At 47.3% G+C, this 19,755-nt stretch overlaps 1 protein-coding gene and 1 long non-coding RNA gene across 2 annotated transcripts in view; both read left to right on the top strand.

Moving 5' to 3' along the window:
* Positions 1–415: 415 nt before the first annotated feature.
* The window catches only part of LOC121167255 (oxysterol-binding protein-related protein 11), a 65,990-nt gene continuing 46,650 nt past the window's right edge, over positions 416–19,755 (top strand). The window contains exon 1 of the mRNA XM_040996678.1: positions 416–1,317. Within this exon, the coding sequence (XP_040852612.1) occupies positions 1,112–1,317 (206 nt within the window). The 5' untranslated portion in view covers positions 416–1,111. The remainder of the gene's footprint in view (positions 1,318–19,755) is intronic.
* LOC121167256 lies at positions 4,694–5,381 on the top strand. The gene is made up of 2 exons (XR_005885572.1): positions 4,694–4,735; positions 4,863–5,381. It is a non-coding gene; the product is annotated as an uncharacterized LOC121167256 (long non-coding RNA).

Genomic DNA, 19,755 nt, shown 5'->3' with positions numbered 1-19,755 from the left:
CTTTATACTGACTTGCCTTACTTCAATGTTATGTTAATTTATTTTTTACCCAAAACGACTAAAAGGAACGTCTTCTTGGTCTTGAGGTTTTTTTACTTTTTTATTTTTCAAGCCTGTCTTACTAAAATACGTGGACTTGGTCCTCCAATTGAAGGGCTCACATTCCCTCCTCAGGCAGTACTGGGGTCCCTGCTTGTCTCTTCTATCTGAACCCCCTTTTTGGTTCTTCTGCCTCGCCCTTCCTCTCCCTTTCTTACCCATAAGCCTCTGGTCGCCGCTCACCCCAGGAAGCTCCGCCCCCTTCAGGGTTGAGTTGCCTTAATCCAAGATGGTGCCAGGTGCTTCGGCTCCAGCGGAAGTGAGGTCACACCAGTCCGGAAGGGAAGGCGGGGAGAGAGCTGGCGGGTGGGTCACCCGCTGTGGGGCTGTGGGTGGGGCGGTGGCCGGGAGTCTGGCGATCGTAATTGGGGCTGGAACGAGGGCCACGACGAGGTCCATTCTTGGGAACCCTATCGAGGGGTCGGGGCCCGGGCCAGGGGCGTTGGAGGAAGCCGCCGCGAGCAACACGCCTCTGGCCCCAGAAGAGACCGCTCTAGAAGCCGGCTTCCCGCCCCCGGCGGCCTCCGTGCTCGACCCTCCTGCCGGCTCAGCCGCGGGGGCTGCGGCGCCGGGCGCCCAGTGGGCTGACCGGGCCACGCTGAGGACCGGCCGCACGAGAAGCGGCCGCGCGGCGGGTCCGTCCCTCAGCCCGGAGGTCAGGCCACGGCTGCCCTGTCGGTGGTCCACCGCCCTGAGCCCAGCCCCCTTGGCTGGCCAGCCAGCGACCTCCCTGCACGCCTGCCTCTCTGAAGATGCTTCCAAGCCCTGTCGCTGGGTGATTTTTTCTTTCTTCTTTTCCTTTTTTTTTTTTTTTTTTGGCCTGCAGATTTAAAGGATAGCTGTCTTCCCTCTGGAAAGTTCAACTTGAGTGGGAATGCGTAATCTTTCTTGGACCTTCCGACGTTCCCGGCTTCCAAGCGCCGACTGATCTAGTAACTGGGATCCCATTCAGATCACACGCGCACACACACACAAAAGAGCAGAGTTGTTCTCTTGCACTCAACAAGGGCAGATGGACTTCGGAATTAAGATGCAGGGCGGTGAGCCCGTGTCGACCCTGAAAGTCTCGGAGAGCGAAGGCAAGCTGGAGGGCCTGACCACCGCCGTGATCCCGAACAAGAACAGCAGCAACAGCAGCTGTGGGGGCGGCGGCCTCAGCAGCAGCAGCAGTAGCAGCAGTGGCCGTGGTGGTGGCAGCGCAAAAGGCTGGCAATACAGGTAAGGGGGGGGGTGGGGAACCCTGCTCCCCCAGGGGCTGCAGGAGCACCTGCCTGCCAACTTCCCATTAGTTCTCGTCCTTGGGAGCTGTGGACTCCCTTTGCAGGAGCGAGAGTGGATTCCTTGTCGTTGGTCTCTTCAACAGGTATTTCTGGAGGGCGTTTGAGGGGCGGGAGGGCAATACAGAAAATGACATGCCACAGCCCTCAACTTCCCCACTCCACAGCCGGAGTGAATGCGGCTCTCGGATTTCATTCTCAACTCCTGTTGGTGCTCGTGGGTCCTTGTTTACCAGCCTGCCTTCTCTCACAGGATCCCACCCCTCCACCCCCCCCAGAACGGGAACTGTACACAGAGCCCACCCACTTTGAGGGTCTCACACCCTGTTTGTCAGTTGGTGGAGTGGTCAAATCACGATTCTCAGAAGGGGAGGTGAATGGACATGAATGGACTACAGAGGGCAAGGTGGGCAGATCCTGGGGATGTCCCCCGTTTGAGTGGGCCAGGCTGAGTGGAAGGCACATTTTGTGTTAACTTTTTTTTAATGAAAAAGAATGAAAAAAGTAAGGCACAGCATGACAAGTCCTGGAGGAGCAAGGCAAGTGTATGTGTCTGTATGGGGAGGGAAATAACATCTGGAGTTTTAAGAATGAATGAAATCAGGGCATTCCGTGGTATTGGAACCGAAAGGATGAATGCTGAGGTAACTGTGTGAAATTTGGGCAGAGTTGAAGCCCAGGTTGTGGAGGAAGCTGATCATTTGTCCCGAGTAGTGCTTGTCTGTGTGGAAATCGCATTAACTGTGTTACCACAGAGAAGAGAAACAGTGTGGAAGGTTAAAACTAGGAGAGGAGGGTGCATCACGGTGACCGAAGGTCCTAGGCTCACTCTGAGAATCAGTGCGATCCTTTCGCTTATGTGTGTGGTTGAAGACCAACCCTTTCAGATTATCAGCTGCTTGGCAGCTGATATTTGGATGCATAACTTAAGGAAGCAAGGGAAAGTAGAATTCCACAAGATAGGGGGTCTGATCCCCTTAACACTTTGCAAGCCCGTCTCAGTTAAATTGGAAAGCTGTCGTTTAATTTGGAACCATGGTGACTCTTGTTTATGGTATTACTTAATAGTTACATAATTTTTAAACCCGAATCTGCTGGAAGCACAAATGAAAAAGGCTATTAGGAGAAGAATGACAGAGGAAATGGCAACCGACAAAGTAGGACGTTAAATGAAGATTTGAAAAATTAGCATGCAGTCTTAGCTGCGTTGCTTCTCGGCGCAGTAACATGGTCACAGTGACCTTAAGTCCGACAGGAGAGCACATTCTGTCTAAGTAGGCATAATCAATGGGGAATAATTTCAAATAAAATAGCATTAAAACATGCGTAAGTGTCTGGAAAATTCACTTATGCAGGCTCTACCCCGAGGATGAAGATAAATAAGGCATTACAGCACTTGCACAGTGGCTTGTGTTTAGATTTTGATGTGGCTAATGTTACTATTCCAGGCTGATTCTTGCAGCCAGCTCTCAATTTCATCCACTTTCCTTGTCCTCTAGCACCCTGATTAAACACTCTTACTTGCTGCTTCCCTGAGGTCTGTTGACCTTAAAAACAAAGCAACAACCCTAGCAAAAACAACCAAATTCTTTCCTCCTCAGAGTGATTTACACTCACTGCCTGCTTTCCTTACCTCTAGTTTATCTCCCTACCATAGCGGTGGGCTCTGTTTTCACCAAGGAACAATGAATGTTTTTATTTTATTTAAAATTTTTTTAGAAGTCATCAAGCTTGCAAAGGTTAATGAAGGGAATATACTTGACAAGTCAGGTGACACCAGGAAAGAACCGAGAGCCTGGTGTGTCTTCGGACTAGAGTATTTAATGCATATGGGTCCACTGTGTCTCCTTCCCTGCCCCTCTTCTTATGGGATTCTGTGTTGGAGGGGACAGTGGACAGTGCTTTCTGGGCATGAAGTTTCATGAAATTTCTCCTGAGGTTTTATCAGCACAGTGTTCCTGAACTAAATAGTCCTGCCCTGGCACAAGGCTGAGGGAGGGCTGGGACCCACCTTCAAGGTTATTGGATATGGGCAAGACTTCTGATTGTAAAAGCTGGGCTGCTGCCAGGGCTTATTCTCTTGTATTCAAGTTTCTTCCCTCAGTCAACCACCAGAACTTACTATGTTTGCTCTTTGGCCCCTCTCACAAATAAGCTGATTTCTTTTTTTTTCCTAAAGATTTATTTTTATTATTTTTTTTATTGGAAAGGCAGATATACAGAGAAGAGAGACAGAGAGGAAGATCTTCCGTCCAATGATTCACTCCCCAAGTGAGCGCAACGGACCGATATTATGCCGATCCGAAGCCAGGAGCCTCTTCTGGGTCTCCCACGCGGGTGCAGGGTCCCAAGGCTTTGGGCCGTCCTCTGCTGCTTTCCCGGGCCACAGGCAGGGAGCTGGATGGGAAGTGGGGCTGCCAGGATAGAACCGGCGCCCATATGGGATCCTGGGCGTGCCGGGCCCAAATAAGCTGATTTCTACAAATCCTTTCTCACAGTCATCCCTCAAGAGAAGTAATTGGAACTAGTGTAAAGTGTGTCTTCTGCACCTTCTTCAGGCTAGCATTTGGGTGTAGAGTTGGTTCTTGCTGTGTGTCCTGTGGTCTTCACGTAGTCTGGGAGGAATGACCTGCAGGAGCAAGAGGGTTGGCCATATATTCCAGTGGGATAGCTGAAATATGCTGTTAGGCCAAAAATTCCAGCCCTATTTGGCTTGGTCTTAGAGTTGTCTGGTTTTGTTCAGTTTGATCCAAAATCAATACTTTTTTTTTCTTGTTTAAGGATTTACTTGTTTAGTTGAAAGGCAGAGTTATAGACAATGAGGGACAGAAAGAGGTATGGGAGGGAGAGACAGAAAAAGAACCATTCAATGCAATGGGCAGCTTCCCAAATGGTCACAAAGGCTGAGCTGGGGCCAGGCCAAAGGCAGGAATTGGGAGCTGCTGCTTTTTTTTTTTAATTATTTAAAAAAAATTATTCTTATTTTTTATTTTTACATGGTTGATCAGGGTAGGACAGATCAAGAATCAGGGAAAAGTAGATGTGGTCATTGTTTCTTCTTCCTGTGTCTGGGGAAAAAGGGAAAACAGGAGAAGCCATACTGACATTGGGGACTGGCCACCCAACATTAACCCAAGGTCCCCGATGTGGCACATGCTCCAAGGAGTTTCCCACATGGTTTTGATAACTCTGAAATGCTGTCGATCCCACTGATCCAAGAATGAGGAAACTGTTCCAATGTCCATTAGCTGACATAGTCAACTTTAGAGTCTCCATTTGCCCAGTTGTTTGCTGTCATTGTTTGACTGGGGTAGTTGTCCAGTTTGTTCTGTCCTCCTTCTTCTGCTGTGGTACCAGATGTTCTCTGCTGACCCCAGTGGACTGAGGAATAGAAGCTTCTGTGTGTGTGGTGGGTCCCAAACACTTGGGCCATCTTTTTGTTTCTTTTTCCGGGTTGAGTATGAGGGAGCTGGACTGGAAGCAGAGCAACTGGTACACAAATCAGTTCCCATGTAGGATGTTAGCATCACAGGCAGCAGCCTACCTTGCCTTGCCACAATGTGGGCCCCCAAAGCCAACATTCTTCATATAGGATGGCTCAGATGCCTCTTGGGGCAGCAGTTAGCACATCTAAGTCCTGCCTGTTTTTGAAGAGCTGGGCTTGGTAACTCTAGCACAGGGGCCCCAGTCCTGGCATCTGTTAACTAGGTGAAGGTGGTGGTTTATTCTCTTTCCCTAGGGAGGGGGTCCTTGTTTTGTCTTGCTCTTGAGAGCCTGCTCTGGGGCTTTCATGTAGGCATCCATAATCTGCAATATCCTGTTAGTCCCAGAAATGCTAGAGATGTCTTAAGGTGATAGGACTGAGAATTTACTGCATAGTTTGTACCCACTCTAGGGCCAGTTCCTGCTCCCAGAGGGCAGGATAAGTCCAAGAGTTTACCTCCTGGCTCATGTGTCAGTCTTTTTCCTTGGGTACCTAATGGCCACATTCTGTTAGGAATTTAAGGGTGCTAGTCAGACACCCAAAACTGGAGTCTCAGGTAAGGACAGATTGAATGCTTTTTATATCATCTTCCCTCAGTGGTGGTCCTTCAGGTCTTTTACAAGGGCCCATTCAGATATACACGGGCCCACCTATGTGTAAATCCTTGTGTCCTAATTCAGTGTAACTTTATGCCCTGTATGCTAACCCATTTAAAGGCAAATTGTGCCAGGAGGTGCCCTTTTTTAAAGATTTATTTATTTTTATTGGAAAGGGATTTGCAGAGAGATGGAGAGACAGAGAGAAATATCTTCTATCCATTAGCTCACACCCCAAATGGAGACAATGGCCAGAGCTGAGCTGATCTGAAGCCAGAAGCCAGGTCGCCCACACGGGTACAGAGGAGTCCCAAGACTTTGAACCATCCTCTACTGCTTTCCCAGGCTATGAGCAGGGAGCTGGGTGGGTCTCCCTGCTCCAGCTGAGACATGAACTGGCACCCATATGGGTTGTTGGTGCTTACGGGTAAGGGAATTGAGTCACTCTGCCAGCAGCAGAAGGGGCTTTTAAGGCTTAATAATAGCCAAGTGGGGTTTGAAAATTTGACTAGATGTGTCAGAGGCTCTGTCTCGTGGGGTTCTGCAGGGCCTGGGATGAGAAATGGCAGTAGTGGAAATCTGGCTGCCTTCGGGGGTAGAGAAGATTAGCTTGGTTCCTAACTGGTTTAGAACATCCCTTCCAGCAGCAGAGAGGGGTGCATGAATTGCCATAGGGAAGGCACCCTATTGACTCCCATTTTCTGGTCATTGAGAAGGGAGTTGGCCCAAAAAGAAGATTAGGACAGAATAGGCAGTTCCTGTAACCTAAAAGAAAATTTGCAGTGCTACCTGCCACTTCAGCAGCAACCTTTGGCCCCATCCCCTCAATAGTGATGGTTGGCCCAGCGTGGTAGCCTAGCAGCTAAAGTTCTCGTCTTGAACACACCAGGATCCCATATGGGCGCCAGTTCTAATCCTGGTGGCCCTGCTTCCCATCCAGCTCCCTGCCTGTGCCCTGGGAAAGCAGTCAAGGATGACCTAAGGCCTTGGGTCCCTACACCTACTTGGGAGAGCTGGAAGAAGCTCCTGGCTCCTGGCTCCTGGCTTCGGAATGGCACAGCTCCAGCTGGTGCAGCTGCTTGGGGAGTGAATCATCGGATGGAAGATCAAAGATAGTGATGGTCAAGTTGGGAGGGGGGTGGTGTGAAGGACCTTTTCCGTGTAGGGCCAGCAAAGACTGCAAATCTTACATGGGCAGGGCTTTCGTAGGGGCTAGCTTTGTTATGAAAGCTGTTTGCCCAAAGCTCTATATTCCCTTATCAGTAGCATGTGGTGGTTGTGGAGTTCCTGGCCTTGATGGCAGATTACTAGGGAAGGCTCCTGTCAGCTGGGCCTGCCGTCTATTTTTCCATAACTTCTTATGCCTAGCCCTTACTCTTCTTGCTTCTGATTAGAGTGGAGGCAGTTTCTAGGATGTTAGCCACAGTGGGGGTATTTGATTCTATCCCTAGGTGTTGAAGCTTTTTCTACTATCAGGGGCAGCCTGAGTTAGAAATATGCAGTCATGGACATGTTCTGCTACTGTTTCTTATGGGTTTAGATGATGTCTAAGAATTATGTCCTCCTACATGCACCCAGACACAGTGACCACCTTAAGCAACTTGCCTGTGAATTTCTGGAGGTCATCAGTAAAACTTCCTCATTCATTTGATTAATAAAGAGCACTTCTGTCCATTGACTGCACCCAGTAGTATAGATTTGGCTGTAAAATAATATTATAATTTAAGCTCCCATTTTCTGGCCATGATTCTTGAACCTCTAATTTATGCTGTTTCTGGGCTGTGTTACAGAAAAAGGTTAGTGATTCTCCTTTATTGTTGTGCGGTCCAACCGAGTGGCCATTTGTGTGCTCTCGTTCTCTCCCAGCTGAGTCTGCCAATGATACTATCAGCCTTGGCTGGGGTGGAGGTTGTCTTGGCATAAGAAAAGAATTTCAGGACCAGCACTTTGGTGCAGCACATTATACCCCCACGTAGAGCACCAGCATCCAGTATGGGATCTGGTTCAAGTCTCAGCTGCTCTACTTCCAATCCAGCTTCCTCCTAATGTGCCTGGCAAAGCAGAAGAGGATGGCTCCAGTCCCTGGCCCCCTGGACCCATGTGGAAATAAATAAATTTTAAAAAAAGAAAATTTCAGATGTGAGACAGAGATCAGCATTAAGTATACCAGCAATATTTATTGAGGAGAATATACCTGGCAGGATAGGTGGGCATCTCAGTAAAGAACTGAAAGCTGCTGACTGTTCTTATATATAATTTTTCAAATATTTATTATCTCTTTGAAAGACACAGTTGCAGAGAGAAAGGAAAAAGAAAGAGAGAGAGAGATCTTCCATCCGGGTTCACTCTCCTAACAGTTGCAACAACCAAGGACAGACCAGGTTGAAGCCAAGAACCATGAACTTCATCCTGGTCTGCCACATGGGTGGCAGGGCCCAGGTACTTGGGTCATCTCCCGCTGCCTTCTCAGGACATTAGCAGGAGGTAGATTGGAAGTAGAGAAGCCAGAACTCAAACTGGCATTCTTACATGGGATGTAAGAATTAAGTGGCAGTATAATCTGTACCACAATTCCAGACCCTATTTTTAGTTTCTTTTGTTTGTTTATTTTTTGGTTTTAGATCCTTAATCCACTAATTTCTCAATATATATACTGTTCAAGTTTTTTTTCTTTAATTTTTATTTTATTTTTTATTGGAAAGTCAGATACGCAGAGAGGAGGGGAGAGAGAGAGAGAGGAAGATCTTCCGTCTGATGACTCACCAAGTAACTGCAATGGCTATTTGGTGCTGTGCCACTCCAAAGCTAGGAACCTGAACCCTCCTCTGGGTCTCCCATAGGATGCAGGGACCCAAGGCTGTGGGCCATCCTCCACTACTTTCCCAGGACACAAGCAGGGAGCTGGATGGGAAGCGGGGGCTGCCAGGATTAGAACCGGCACCCATATGGGATCTTGGCACATTCAAGGCAAGGACTTTAGCCACTAGGCTACCATGCCAGCCCTTGTCTGTCAGTTATGTCTTCACTTTTTATACTGTTCATGCCTCAGTTTTATTGGTTGGCTTTTCTTTTCCTTTAAATCAAGGATGGAGAATGTCTAGCCTGTGGGCTGCAACAGGCTCTGAAATCCTTTAGTCTAGCTGGCCTTTCCGATTGGGACTCAAAATTCAGTAAATGTCTAGCAGGCTAATTAAAAAAAATTATTTTATTTTTATTGAAGACTCAGATATACAGAGAGGAGGAGAGACAGAGAAGATCTCCCGTCCGATGATTTACTCCCCAAGTGACTGCAATGGTCAGTGCTGTGCCAATCAGAAACCAGGAGCCAGGAACTTTCTCTAGATCTCCCATATGAGTGTTGGTTCCCAAGGCATTGGCCCATCCTTGATTATCTTCGTAGGCCACAGGCAGGGAGCTGGATATGAAGTGGGGGCTGCTGGGATTAGAACCAGCACCCATATGGGATCCTGACACATTCAAGGCAAGGACTTTAGCCCCTAGGCCACCATGCTGGGCCCAATAAATCTTAAAAAGAAATTGCATTTAAAAAAAAGATTTTTATTTATTTTTATTGGAAAGTCAGATATACAGAGAGAGAAAGCGGGATCTTCTATCCTCTGGTTCATTCCTCAAATGGCCACAACAGCCAGAGCTGAGCTGACCCAAAGCCAAGGTCCAGGAGCCTCCTCCATGTCTCCCATGCAGGTGCAGGGTCCCAAGGCTTTGGGCCATCCTTGACTGCTTTCCCAGGCCACAGGTAGGGAACTGGGTGGGAAGTGGAGCTGTCGGGACCAGAACCGGCACCCATACGGGATCCTGATGTGTTCAAGGCAAGGACTTTAGCCACTAGGCCACCACGCTGGGCCTGGCAGGCTGATTTTTTTTTTTTTAAAGATTTATTTTTATTATTTTTTCATTGGAAAGGCGGATATACAGAGAGGAGAGACAGAGAGGAAGATCTTCCGTCCGATGATTCACTCCCCAAGTGAGCACAACGGGCCGATACTATGCCGATCCGAAGCCAGGAGCCTCTTCTGGGTCTCCCACGCGGGTGCAGGTTCCCAAAGCTTTGGGCCGTCCTCGACTGCTTTCCCAGGCCATAGGCAGGGAGCTGGAAGGGAAACGGGGCTGTCGGGATTAGAACCGGCGCCCATATGGGATCCCGGGCGTGCAAGGCGAGGACCTTTAACCACTTGCGCCACCGCGCCAGGCCCCAGGCTGATTTTTAAGTTGATAATTTTGTGTGGCCTGTGACTGATGTAAATATTGAGAAAGTCCTTGGAGAAAAAAGGTTCCTCCCACCAGTGCTAAAAATTTGTGTGCTACAACTTTCTCTTATATTCTTGTTTATTTCATTCTGTTCTATAGCCTCAAAATAGATTTTTAAAAAAATGATTGATTTATTTGTTTAGAAAGACAGAGTTACTGAGAGATCTTCCATCTGCTGGTTCACTCCTGCAGCAGGCAGGGCTATGCCAGGTTAAAGCCTAGAGCCAGGTACTTCTTCTGGGTCTCCTGTGTGGGTGTAGGAACCCAAAAACTTGGGTCATCTTCCATTGCTTTTCCCTGGCCATTATCAGGGCATTGGATCAGAAGTGGAGCAGCTAGGACACTGACCAGCACTCATATGGGATATTGGTGCTTGCAGGCAGAGGACTAACCTAGTGAGACATTTTGCCAGCCCCATGGTTCCATTTAAAAGTATTTGTTAATTTCATATATAATTTTTTAATTTACCTGAAATTTCTTTTGAAATCTGAGATAGGGTATTATCTATTACTGTGCTACTTCAAATTTTAGTGTATTATAATATTTAATTCACAAAGTCTGAGTGCTGTTTACTTGGATCCGCTGACTCTGAACCCTTCCGGGGAAGGAGCCACTCCCTGGTTCCCTTATGAGACTCAGCACAATTTGTTCCTTTTAGCCTACTGGACAGAGATATCAGTTCCTCATGAAGTAGCAGTCTCATTTTCTGCCTGGCCAGATGGTCTCCACAGAGCATCTTTGAACTTGGCAGCTTGTTTCCTCAGAGCGAGGAAGTGAGAAGGCATGGGAGAGCGCTGGCTAAAGGGAAGTGAAGGCTTTTGCAACCTAGCCAGGGAAGTGAAGGCACGTCAGTTCTCACTACTAGAAGTGAGTTCTATACAAAGGTGTAAGTTCCAGCAGGTGGGGGTGTTTGGGAGCTGTGCCAGGGACTGTCTGCTGCGGTTGATTTTTTTTTTAAGATTTATTTTATTTTTTTTTATTGGAAAGGCGGATATACAGAGAGGAGAGACAGAAAAATCTTCCGTCTGATGATTCACTCCCCAGGTGGCCGCAACAGCTGGAGCTGAGCCAATCCGAAGTCAGGAGCCTCTTTCAGGTCTCCCACGCGGGTGCAGGGTTGCAACGCTTTGGGCTGTCCTTGACTGCTTTCCCAGGGCACAAGCAGGGAGCTGGACAGGAAGCGGGGCTGCTGGGATTAGAACCGGCGCCCATATGGGATCCTGGGCGTACAAGGCGAGGACCTTAACCACTGCGCCATCGAGCTGGGCCCATGCTGTGGTTGATAAAATGATGGATTCTAGATCATCACTTAATACTGAGGTAGATTTCACTAGGCATTGAGAAAATTTGTTTTGAAGCTAGGGGACTGAGACTTCTTTGATTTGGTGAGATACACTTGATTTGATGGTTAGAGAATAAGAGGCAGCTAGCTAGCATGCAGTCAGTACCTTGATCCGGACAAGAAGTAGCAGAGGAAGACACCAGGAGGGGATGGACAGATAGCTGGGTGATGATTCAGTTGAGAGTGATGGTGAAGGAAGCAAATAAAAGATGAACCTCAGTCCATCTAAAGGGGGAATTTTGAAAAATTCGGAGGAAGAGCAGGTTTGGGGAGTTAAATCCTACATTTTTGTGTGAGGTATGTCCAGTTTCAGCTGCTAACATGTTTGTTATATCCAGCCATCCTTCAGGAACAAGATGGATTGGAAATGCAGATAATTATCTGAAACATGTTTATGGAGACTTGTTTTTTTTTTTAATCTGCAAGCTTTATAAAGATAGGAAGTCATTATCATTTTTTTCCATGCATAGTCTTAAAAGCTGGTGGTAGTAATCTTTTTTAAAGCCTTTGAACACCAGTCTATTGAAAGCTATTTTTGAAAATTATATACTTATTCTTGTTTGGTATATTGTATTTTTGCTTGGTGTTACATAGCTCCCTTCACTTATTTTCTCATTACAATGATTTGTGTCTGTACTTCTTCAGTAACTAGTGTTTGCATTTTGAGAAAAAAACTTGAATGTTCCAGTTTCTTGAGTGTGAACTTAAAAAGAGCACTGAGGCACATCACACCGCAAGGGTGCTAATCCAGTCAGGGGACCCATCCTCTAAACTCACTAGGCTCCCGAGTCCCCACCTCCACATACCTTCACATCCAAGGTTAGTGCTTCAGTCTGTGAGTGTAAGGGTGGGGCAGTGTGGTCCCTGCTGCTGTGTGTACAGTTGTCCATTTAGTCAGTTTCCCATTGATGGATGTTTCCAAAATCTTGCTGTTACAAATCATTCTTTAATGAATAGCTTTGTACATATATAGTCTTGAAAGCACATGATTGGGGCCAGTGTCATAGCTTAATTCTTGCAAGAACCGAGATCCCATGTAGGCACCAGTTCATGTCCTGGCTACTCCACTTCCCAACCCAATCCCTGCTTGGGCTAGTAGAGGATGGCCCAAAGCTTTGGGATCCTGCAGCCACGTGGGAGACCTGAAAGGTGCTACTGGCTCCTGGTTTGAGTCAGTTCAGCTCTAGCCAGTGTGGCCACTTGGGGAGTGAACCAGTGAACAGATCTTTCTCTCTGTCTCTGCTTCCGCTTGTAAATCTGCCTTTCCAATGAAAATAAATAAATCTTAAAAAGACTCTTTAATTTTGGCCAAAGGATATTGAAAAACTTAGTAGGAATGTGTAACATCTGGTTGGCATGTAAAAACTATACCTTGTGTTGTTGGCAACATTGCTGCTGTAAGGCTGGATGAGTAATAGGCCTTTTAAGCTTGAAAGTTGGAATTAAATTGTTGCCATTTCTTTGAAGAGCAGGTTATCAAAAAGAGCGTATCTATTTTTTAAAAATGCATGTCTTTCATGTAACAGTTTCACTTTTAGCAAATGTACTCAAAGTTTTGTACAGTTTGATTTGTTGCAGAATTGTTTGTGTAATAAAAGCCTCAGGACAACTGTGCATTGGTAGGGGATTAGGTAAATATAGCAGCTGTACTGTGGATTTTTGCTATAAAGTGGATTCAGGATGCTTTGAAATAAAACTGTTGAAAACCGCACACAGTACAGAACTGTGTGGGCATTGCAGCCATTTGTTTGAAACACAAAGAGGGTGTGGGTGTGTATATGGAGGCATAGATTATCTTTTGCGAGATCTATAGGACATTGAAGAAAGTCCTGGCCTATGTCTGATGCAAAGCATGCTGGACATGAGTTGATGTGGTTTAAGTAGGTTTTTTATTCAATAACTGCTGACGGTAGAGGGGAAGCTGAGCAGCACTACAGTTTATACAGAGATGCCTGGGTATTTTAAAGAGAGAAACAGAACAGGCAGGCCCAGCGTGGTTCATGTCCTAGCACTCCAGTTCCCTTCCAACTCTGTTTGGGGCCTGGGAAAGCAGTCGAGGATGGCCCAAAGTCTTGGGACCCTGAGTCTGTGTGGGAGACCTTGAAGAAGCACCTGGCTCCTGGCTTCATACCAGCTCAGCTCCTGCTGTTGCGGTAACTTGGAATCTAGCAAATGGAAGATCTTTCTGTCTCTTCTCTCTCCGTAACTCTGACTTTCCAACAAAAATAAATAAATTTTACAAAGAAAAAAAAGGAGAAAGAGAACAGACCCTCAGCAGAGTCAGAAGAGTGAAAAACGGCCAAGAATTGACTCATGTACCTGTGATCAGAGCAGCAGTATTTGCTAGCTGTCAGTTATCGAAGGGAAAGTTCTGTTCTCCCATTGAAAACTGGGTAATTGAGGCCACATCTCTTCTGATTCTATTTTGAAAGAGGCATTCTGATTTTTGAAAAAGATACTTCTTGGTTGTTAGATATAATAGTCACAGATATAATAGTCACAGTTGTTTTTAAGTTTTTGAAAAGTGCATTTTAGTAAATGCTGTAAGAAAGGGGAGGTAAGTGGCCTGAGGTCAGTTTTGTCTAGAACAATTTTCCAGGCAACCTGAACTTTCTCAGGCAGGCGTTTTGGGGGGGGGGGTGGCAGGGGAGCAGGAAGAAGCATTGTAGGGACGCAGGCTTGGGCTGCTAGAAGCCATCCTGGAGTTTTGGCTGAGGCGTCAGTGCAGGGCCGTGGGTGGAGCTGGGTGCGCGCACAGTCCTGTAGTTCTAAACTCTGAAAAGAACAGGTAGCTGGAGGACAAGGGTAGAGAAGACTGCTAACTCAATCCATGTGTTATACTTGTTCAGAGACAGCTCTGTGAAAATCAGATTATATAGGAGATTTCTTTGCTGCTTTGATCTGATAAGCAAGCATTTTACAGCTCTGCTTGATGAAACATCTCAAGGGTAAGAGTGCTGTCCTCAGGGGATTGGCTTGTGGTTTCCCGTGGCCCGTGATGGCTACATCTTCCTTGGACACTCGGGTTCTTCATGTTCTCATACACCCATTATTGGGTGTTTGAGAGGTTACTAAGTAATATCCTGAGTTCAGGACCAGTTCAGACAGAAAGGACAAAGATTAGATAGGGCACAATTAAATTGTCAGGTCTGGATTTTTTTTTCCATATTGTTTCCTTCATGTTTAAAGGGGGTATTAAGGGAGAAGGCCCACCCAGTTTCCCACCCTCCCCAGGTCCCGGATGTAGGGCATGCTCTGAGGTTCTTGCTCAGGTGGTTTTGATATTTCAACAGTTATGAATCGCTGTCAATCTTGCCACTCCAAGCACTATGAGGTCTTTGAAAAATCCACTGATTGACATAGTCCATCATAGCTGAGATGGTTGGTTGACATGTTTTGTCTTCTCTCTTTTCTTGGTTGGGGTTCTGAGTCCAGCATTTAGATTAGGAAGATCTCTAAAGAAACTTCTTGTATGTGCTAGCAAGTACAGGGCCTGGCACCATCCATCGCCCTGATCAGCTGGTGGTTGTAATTGCCGGGCTGGTTCTGTTTTCACTCCCGACTTCCACTCGAACCAATGGGTGTTGCAGTCCAGCCTGGTTCTGCCCAGCACATACTTGGCCCTCGCATAAATCAGTGGGAGCTGCAGCCCAGTTGGAGCGACCTGCAATAACCCCCACCAGGCCCGCCCCCTAACCTAGTCTGCCAGTATGTGCAGCAGTAATCCAGTCTGTCCCATACCCCATTCCACCCCAGCTGCTGTCTTAGTTTTATGTCTCCTGTGAAAGTGGAAACCCAAGAGGGATGAGCCCACTATTTCCCTCCCAGGCCTCTCCCACTCCCAGATTCCAGCTGATGCTGTGGCTAAGCCCAAACAACCCTCACCCACTCTAATTTTGTTTGCACCAGTAGGAATAATCAGCCCAGCCCGGCTTTTCCCTGATCCAGGCCACATGAGGCGCACAGGTGTTGTAGCCCTGCCTAGTCTGGTCTGCCCCCATCCCAGCCCATGCTCTCCTGCAGGAGTAGCTGTCCAGCAAAGGAACCCTCCCTTATTCCCCTGCCAGCTCTGCCCCCTCCCTTCCTTGTTCTCACACTGGTTGGGCGCTGTGGTCCCTTCCGGTACAGGCAACCTCACCTTGGCATTCCATATTGTGCACTAGTCTTTGTTGCGACCGAACCTGGCTCGACCCACACTGTTCTGGTGCTTGGATTTGCCAGTGGATGATGTGGACAGATTCAGCCTGGTCTTCCCCCAACCCCTGCCAATTGTATGCCAGTGGGTAACTTTCCATGGCCTGTTCTGGGCTGTTTCCTATCATGTTTCTTGCGCTTACCTGCAGGGTCTGTGTCCTGCCAGAGGAGTTGCCCAGGCTCCTCCATCAGAACCTCTCCCAATGCCAGGTTTCACGCTTACCAGTGGGTCCATGAGCCAGCCCTACTCAGTCTACCTCCTGTCCTAGCAGGAACAGTGGCTTTTCCTAACTGGCCTTCAACCCAATCTGGTTCTTGCTGTTGGATGTTTCAGCCCAGCCATGGTTTGTCCATACCCACATATGGCTCACACATGGCTCAGTAGGGGTTTGAGACCTTGCCTAGTCCATCGCACATCTACCCTGGTCCTCCAGGACACCAGAGGGTGTTGGGGTCTGGCCCGGCTCGGTGCATCCAATCCCAGTCCACACTTGTGCCAAGGGAGACTACAACCATTTCCCGATCAGAACGCAGCCCCCATTCCAGGTCACACGCCCCTTGGTGGGAACCTCAACCCAGTTAGGGTGTCCCCTTAGCTCCCCAGCTGGGCCTGTTCCCAGCCATAGATCACATGCATGCCAGTGGTTGCTCTGACTCAGCTTGGCACAGCCCCTCACCTGTCCGGACCTCTGCCTTAGACACTGTGGCTTAGCGTCCCTGGCTCATGTGGACCAGTAGGTACAAGAGCCTAGCTCGGCATGACCTGTGCTCCATCCTGGTTTCTAGTTTTGCTTGTGGGCTAAGGTTTGCTCAGTCCTGCCTGATCTACTCTGTTCCATTACCAGTTGACACATTAGCCAGCTGTTGGAGCTACTTTTGCAGGACAAGCCCCAAGCCATAGCTTCTGCATGGACTGGTATTTGGTGGTCAGCATTGTTAAGTGATTACAAGTTTTACAAAGGAAGAGTTACTGCCAGTGGGAATCTTTACGAATGTTTCAGGTCCTAGAAGCACAATGGGTTCAACCTGGAGCTAATTAAGCAGCGACTCGAAGAACCAAATCCCCAGAGCTCCCCGTCCGGGCGACCAGCAGGTGGAGCCTGGCACCAAATGGCCCACTGGCTGCCCGGGAACAGCTCGTCCAGGCATGAGACGCCCCGTCCTGAGACCCACCAGCAGCCAGGAGGCTGCTGGAAGTTTAAATTCCCAGGCCCAAGGTCGCGCCCCTCCCAAATCCCATTCACCACCCAATGAAGGCGGTGGGTGGGTCCCGGACCTGCCCAGTCACAGAGACCTCCCCCCTCAGTGTACTCACCCCAAAGGGAGCAGCCCCCAGAGCCCAGGCAGGCCCAGGAACAGCTCACCACGTGCACATGGCAGCTGTCTAGGATCCAGGCATGAGACGCCCCGTCCTGAGACCCACCCTGGATTTTTTTTTTTTTTTAATCAAGGCATTTGCACATAACAAAATTTGCCATTTCAGTTATTTTTTAAACAGTTCAGTGGCACCTAGTACATTTCAGCCATCTTAGATTCTGCTGTGGCTTCCTAATCCAGTCACATGCCACGTGCTGACAGCTGCCAAACCTGAATCACCAGCTTGAGTCACACTGCCTTTCTCAGGTCTCCCTGGATGTCCACAGCTTAGCCTGGAGCAAATGCCACCCTTCCTCGGTGAACCCTCCTCAAGGAAGGCTGTTCCAGCTGGGAGCACTTATCCCTTCTCCCCCTGCCTCCTCCTCTCACTTACTCCATAACTCATTTTAGCCTCCTCCATCACTACTGCATCCTGCATTGTGTTTAATGAAGCACCTTGTCTTATTTGTGAAAAGGCTCAAAGTATATTCCTGTCGGTCTTTTGCAGTGCTGTGAGCGCTTACTTTGTCGCTTTCTTCGTGGGGGTGTGCTTCTCTTGGATCAGATTATGAACTTGGGATAGAGAGGCCTTGTCTTTTTTTTTTTTTCCTTTTTTTCCCCCCTACTTGGCAGTATGTTTTCAGAGTGCTTTTTATTTAGTTGGTATTGCATAATTGTGTTTAATTGAAAGGAAAGAATTTGAAACCACTGAAAAAGTAGCGTAATTTCTAATGTATGTGTGTGTATTTGAAAGGCAGAGTTGCAGGTTGAAAGTGAAAGGCAGAGACAGAGCAATCTTCCCTTTGCTGGTTTACTCCCCAGATGACCACAATGATTGGGACTGGAGCAGGCAGAAGCCAGGAACTTCTTCCAGGTCTCTCACATGGGTAGCCAAGTGCAAAGACTTGGACCATCTTCTGCTGCTTTCCCAGGTGCATTTGCAGGAGGATTAGAAGTGGAGCAGCTGGGACTCGAACTGGCACCCATACAGGATGTCAGTACTATAGTCAGTAGGTTATCCTGCTGTGCCTAAGTGGTAGCCCGAATTTTAGATATATTTTTAGTGTGGTAAGGATGGGTTAAAAAATAAGTGTGTTGTAATTAAAACAATCACTATTAAAATATCTAGATGAGTGCAAATGTAATGATGCTATTTGGTCCTTGGGACCCTGCACCCATGTGGGAAACCCACAAGCAGGGTGCTGGATGAGAAATGAGGCATCCAGGATTAGAACTGGTGCCCGTATGGGATCCTGGAGCATTCAAGGCGAGAACTTTAGCCACTAGAACACCGTGCCGGACCCTAAAAATAAATAAATCTTAAAGAAAAAAAAAAGTGGCAACATAACATGACCTATCACAAAACTTTTGATGATGGCCACCAGATGGCACAGTTGTTCCACATCACAGGCTGCTCTGAGGAGCAGCTCATCTGTGGAGTTTATGGAAAATGGGAAAAATGAGAGAGAGCCAGGACAGCCTCTTTTTTTTTTTTTAAAGGCCATTTTTAGGGTTTTGGATGGAAAGGCGGATACAGGATTAGAGACAGAGAGGAAGATCTTCCGTCCGATGATTCATTCAAGTGAGCGAACGGGCCGATACTATGCCGATCCGAAGCCAGGAGCCTCTTCTGGGTCTAAATCGGGTGCAGGGTCCCAAAGCACTCGACTGCTTTCCCAGGCCACAGGCAGGGAGCTGGAAGGGAAGCGGGGCTGTCGGGATTAGAACCGGCGCCCATATGGGATCCCGGGCGTGCAAGGCGAGGACCTTTAACCACTTGCGCCACCGTGCCGGGCCCAGGACAGCCTCTTTTACAAAGAGAATGGGCCATGATACCCTGCAGGCAGCTGTTTCATACAGTAAAGCCAGGCCAACAGTTTATATTTGCTGGTTTCGGTTTCTGCTGCTTCTCAGGCTGGCTTTCTGCTGCGTCAGACAGACCATGTCAACACCAGCTGTGGCAGGGAGTGAGCCTACAGATGGGGCTCTCTTTCTCTTGCTGCTACCCCCTGCCCCCACCCAAAAAAAGAATTTTTAAATGTTGGTGTCCTTGTAATTTTTATGAGTTAACTTTTTAGATGTAAACTTCAGTAAAATATTTATAACATCAGAAAATTGCACACACAAAATATTTCTGCATTGTGAAATATGAAGAAAAATGTTATTGAAATTGACGTATGAAATTGTTTGCTTTTTAAAAAATATATTTATTATATTATTTTTATTGGAAAGCAGATATGCAGAGAAAGAGATATAGAGAGAAAGGTCTGGCATTCACTGATTCACTCCAGAAGTGGTCACAACGGTCAGGGCAAAGCTGATCCGAAGCCAGGAGCCAGGAACTTCTTCAGGTCTCCCATGCGGGTGCAGGGTCCCAAGGCTTTGGGCCGTCCTCGACTGCTTTCCCAGGCCACAAACAGGGAGCTGGATGAGAAGTGGAACAGCTGGGACATAAACCAGTACCCATATGTGATCTGCATGCATATGGGATCTTGGGTGTGCAAGGTGAGAACTTTAGCCACTGTGCTACTACTTGGCCCCAAAATTGTATGCTTTTAAAAAAATTTATTGAATGAATGATACAAATAACTTAGGTGTGACTAAAATGAGGGATACTTTAATAATATAAGGGAAGTGACTGGATAAAAGTAAAGGAGATGATGCATTTTCTTTAAAGGGTTTGATACAAAAGTTTTGTTTTCTCAGGTGTAGATAGTATACTTGAGTTTTTGTGCAAATTTATCTTCATGGTTCGTATGCATTTGAAGACTACATAGTAGTCCTAGAACCTGAGGCATAGCGCTATAATTGCTGTAATGTTTTTGTGACATGCTAATTGCTTTGAATAGATACCTAGTAATGCAGTGTTGGTGTAGAGAACCTGGATTAAAGGGTGGATTTCCCCAAATGGTGTGTTATGGAGTGTCTTGGCACCTGAGGGACATATTAATTTAGATGCTATGCTGCCGTGGGCATTTTTCTGGATTATTGCTGAGTCTAAATGAATACTGAGGTTAGGAAGCTCCGGGACAGAATGGACAAAAGAAACAAATGTTTTGCGCAAGAACAATTTGCGGAAGCTGAGCTGTGTGTTAAGAACCAAAATTAGAGGAGGAACTCTTTAGGGAGACTTTTCTT

The sequence above is a fragment of the Ochotona curzoniae genome, unplaced genomic scaffold, assembly GCF_017591425.1.
Source record: "Ochotona curzoniae isolate NIBS_2020 unplaced genomic scaffold, NIBS_Ocur_1.0 patch356, whole genome shotgun sequence".
Lineage (NCBI taxonomy): Eukaryota > Metazoa > Chordata > Mammalia > Lagomorpha > Ochotonidae > Ochotona > Ochotona curzoniae.
This window is presented reverse-complemented; position numbering and strand designations above follow the sequence as displayed.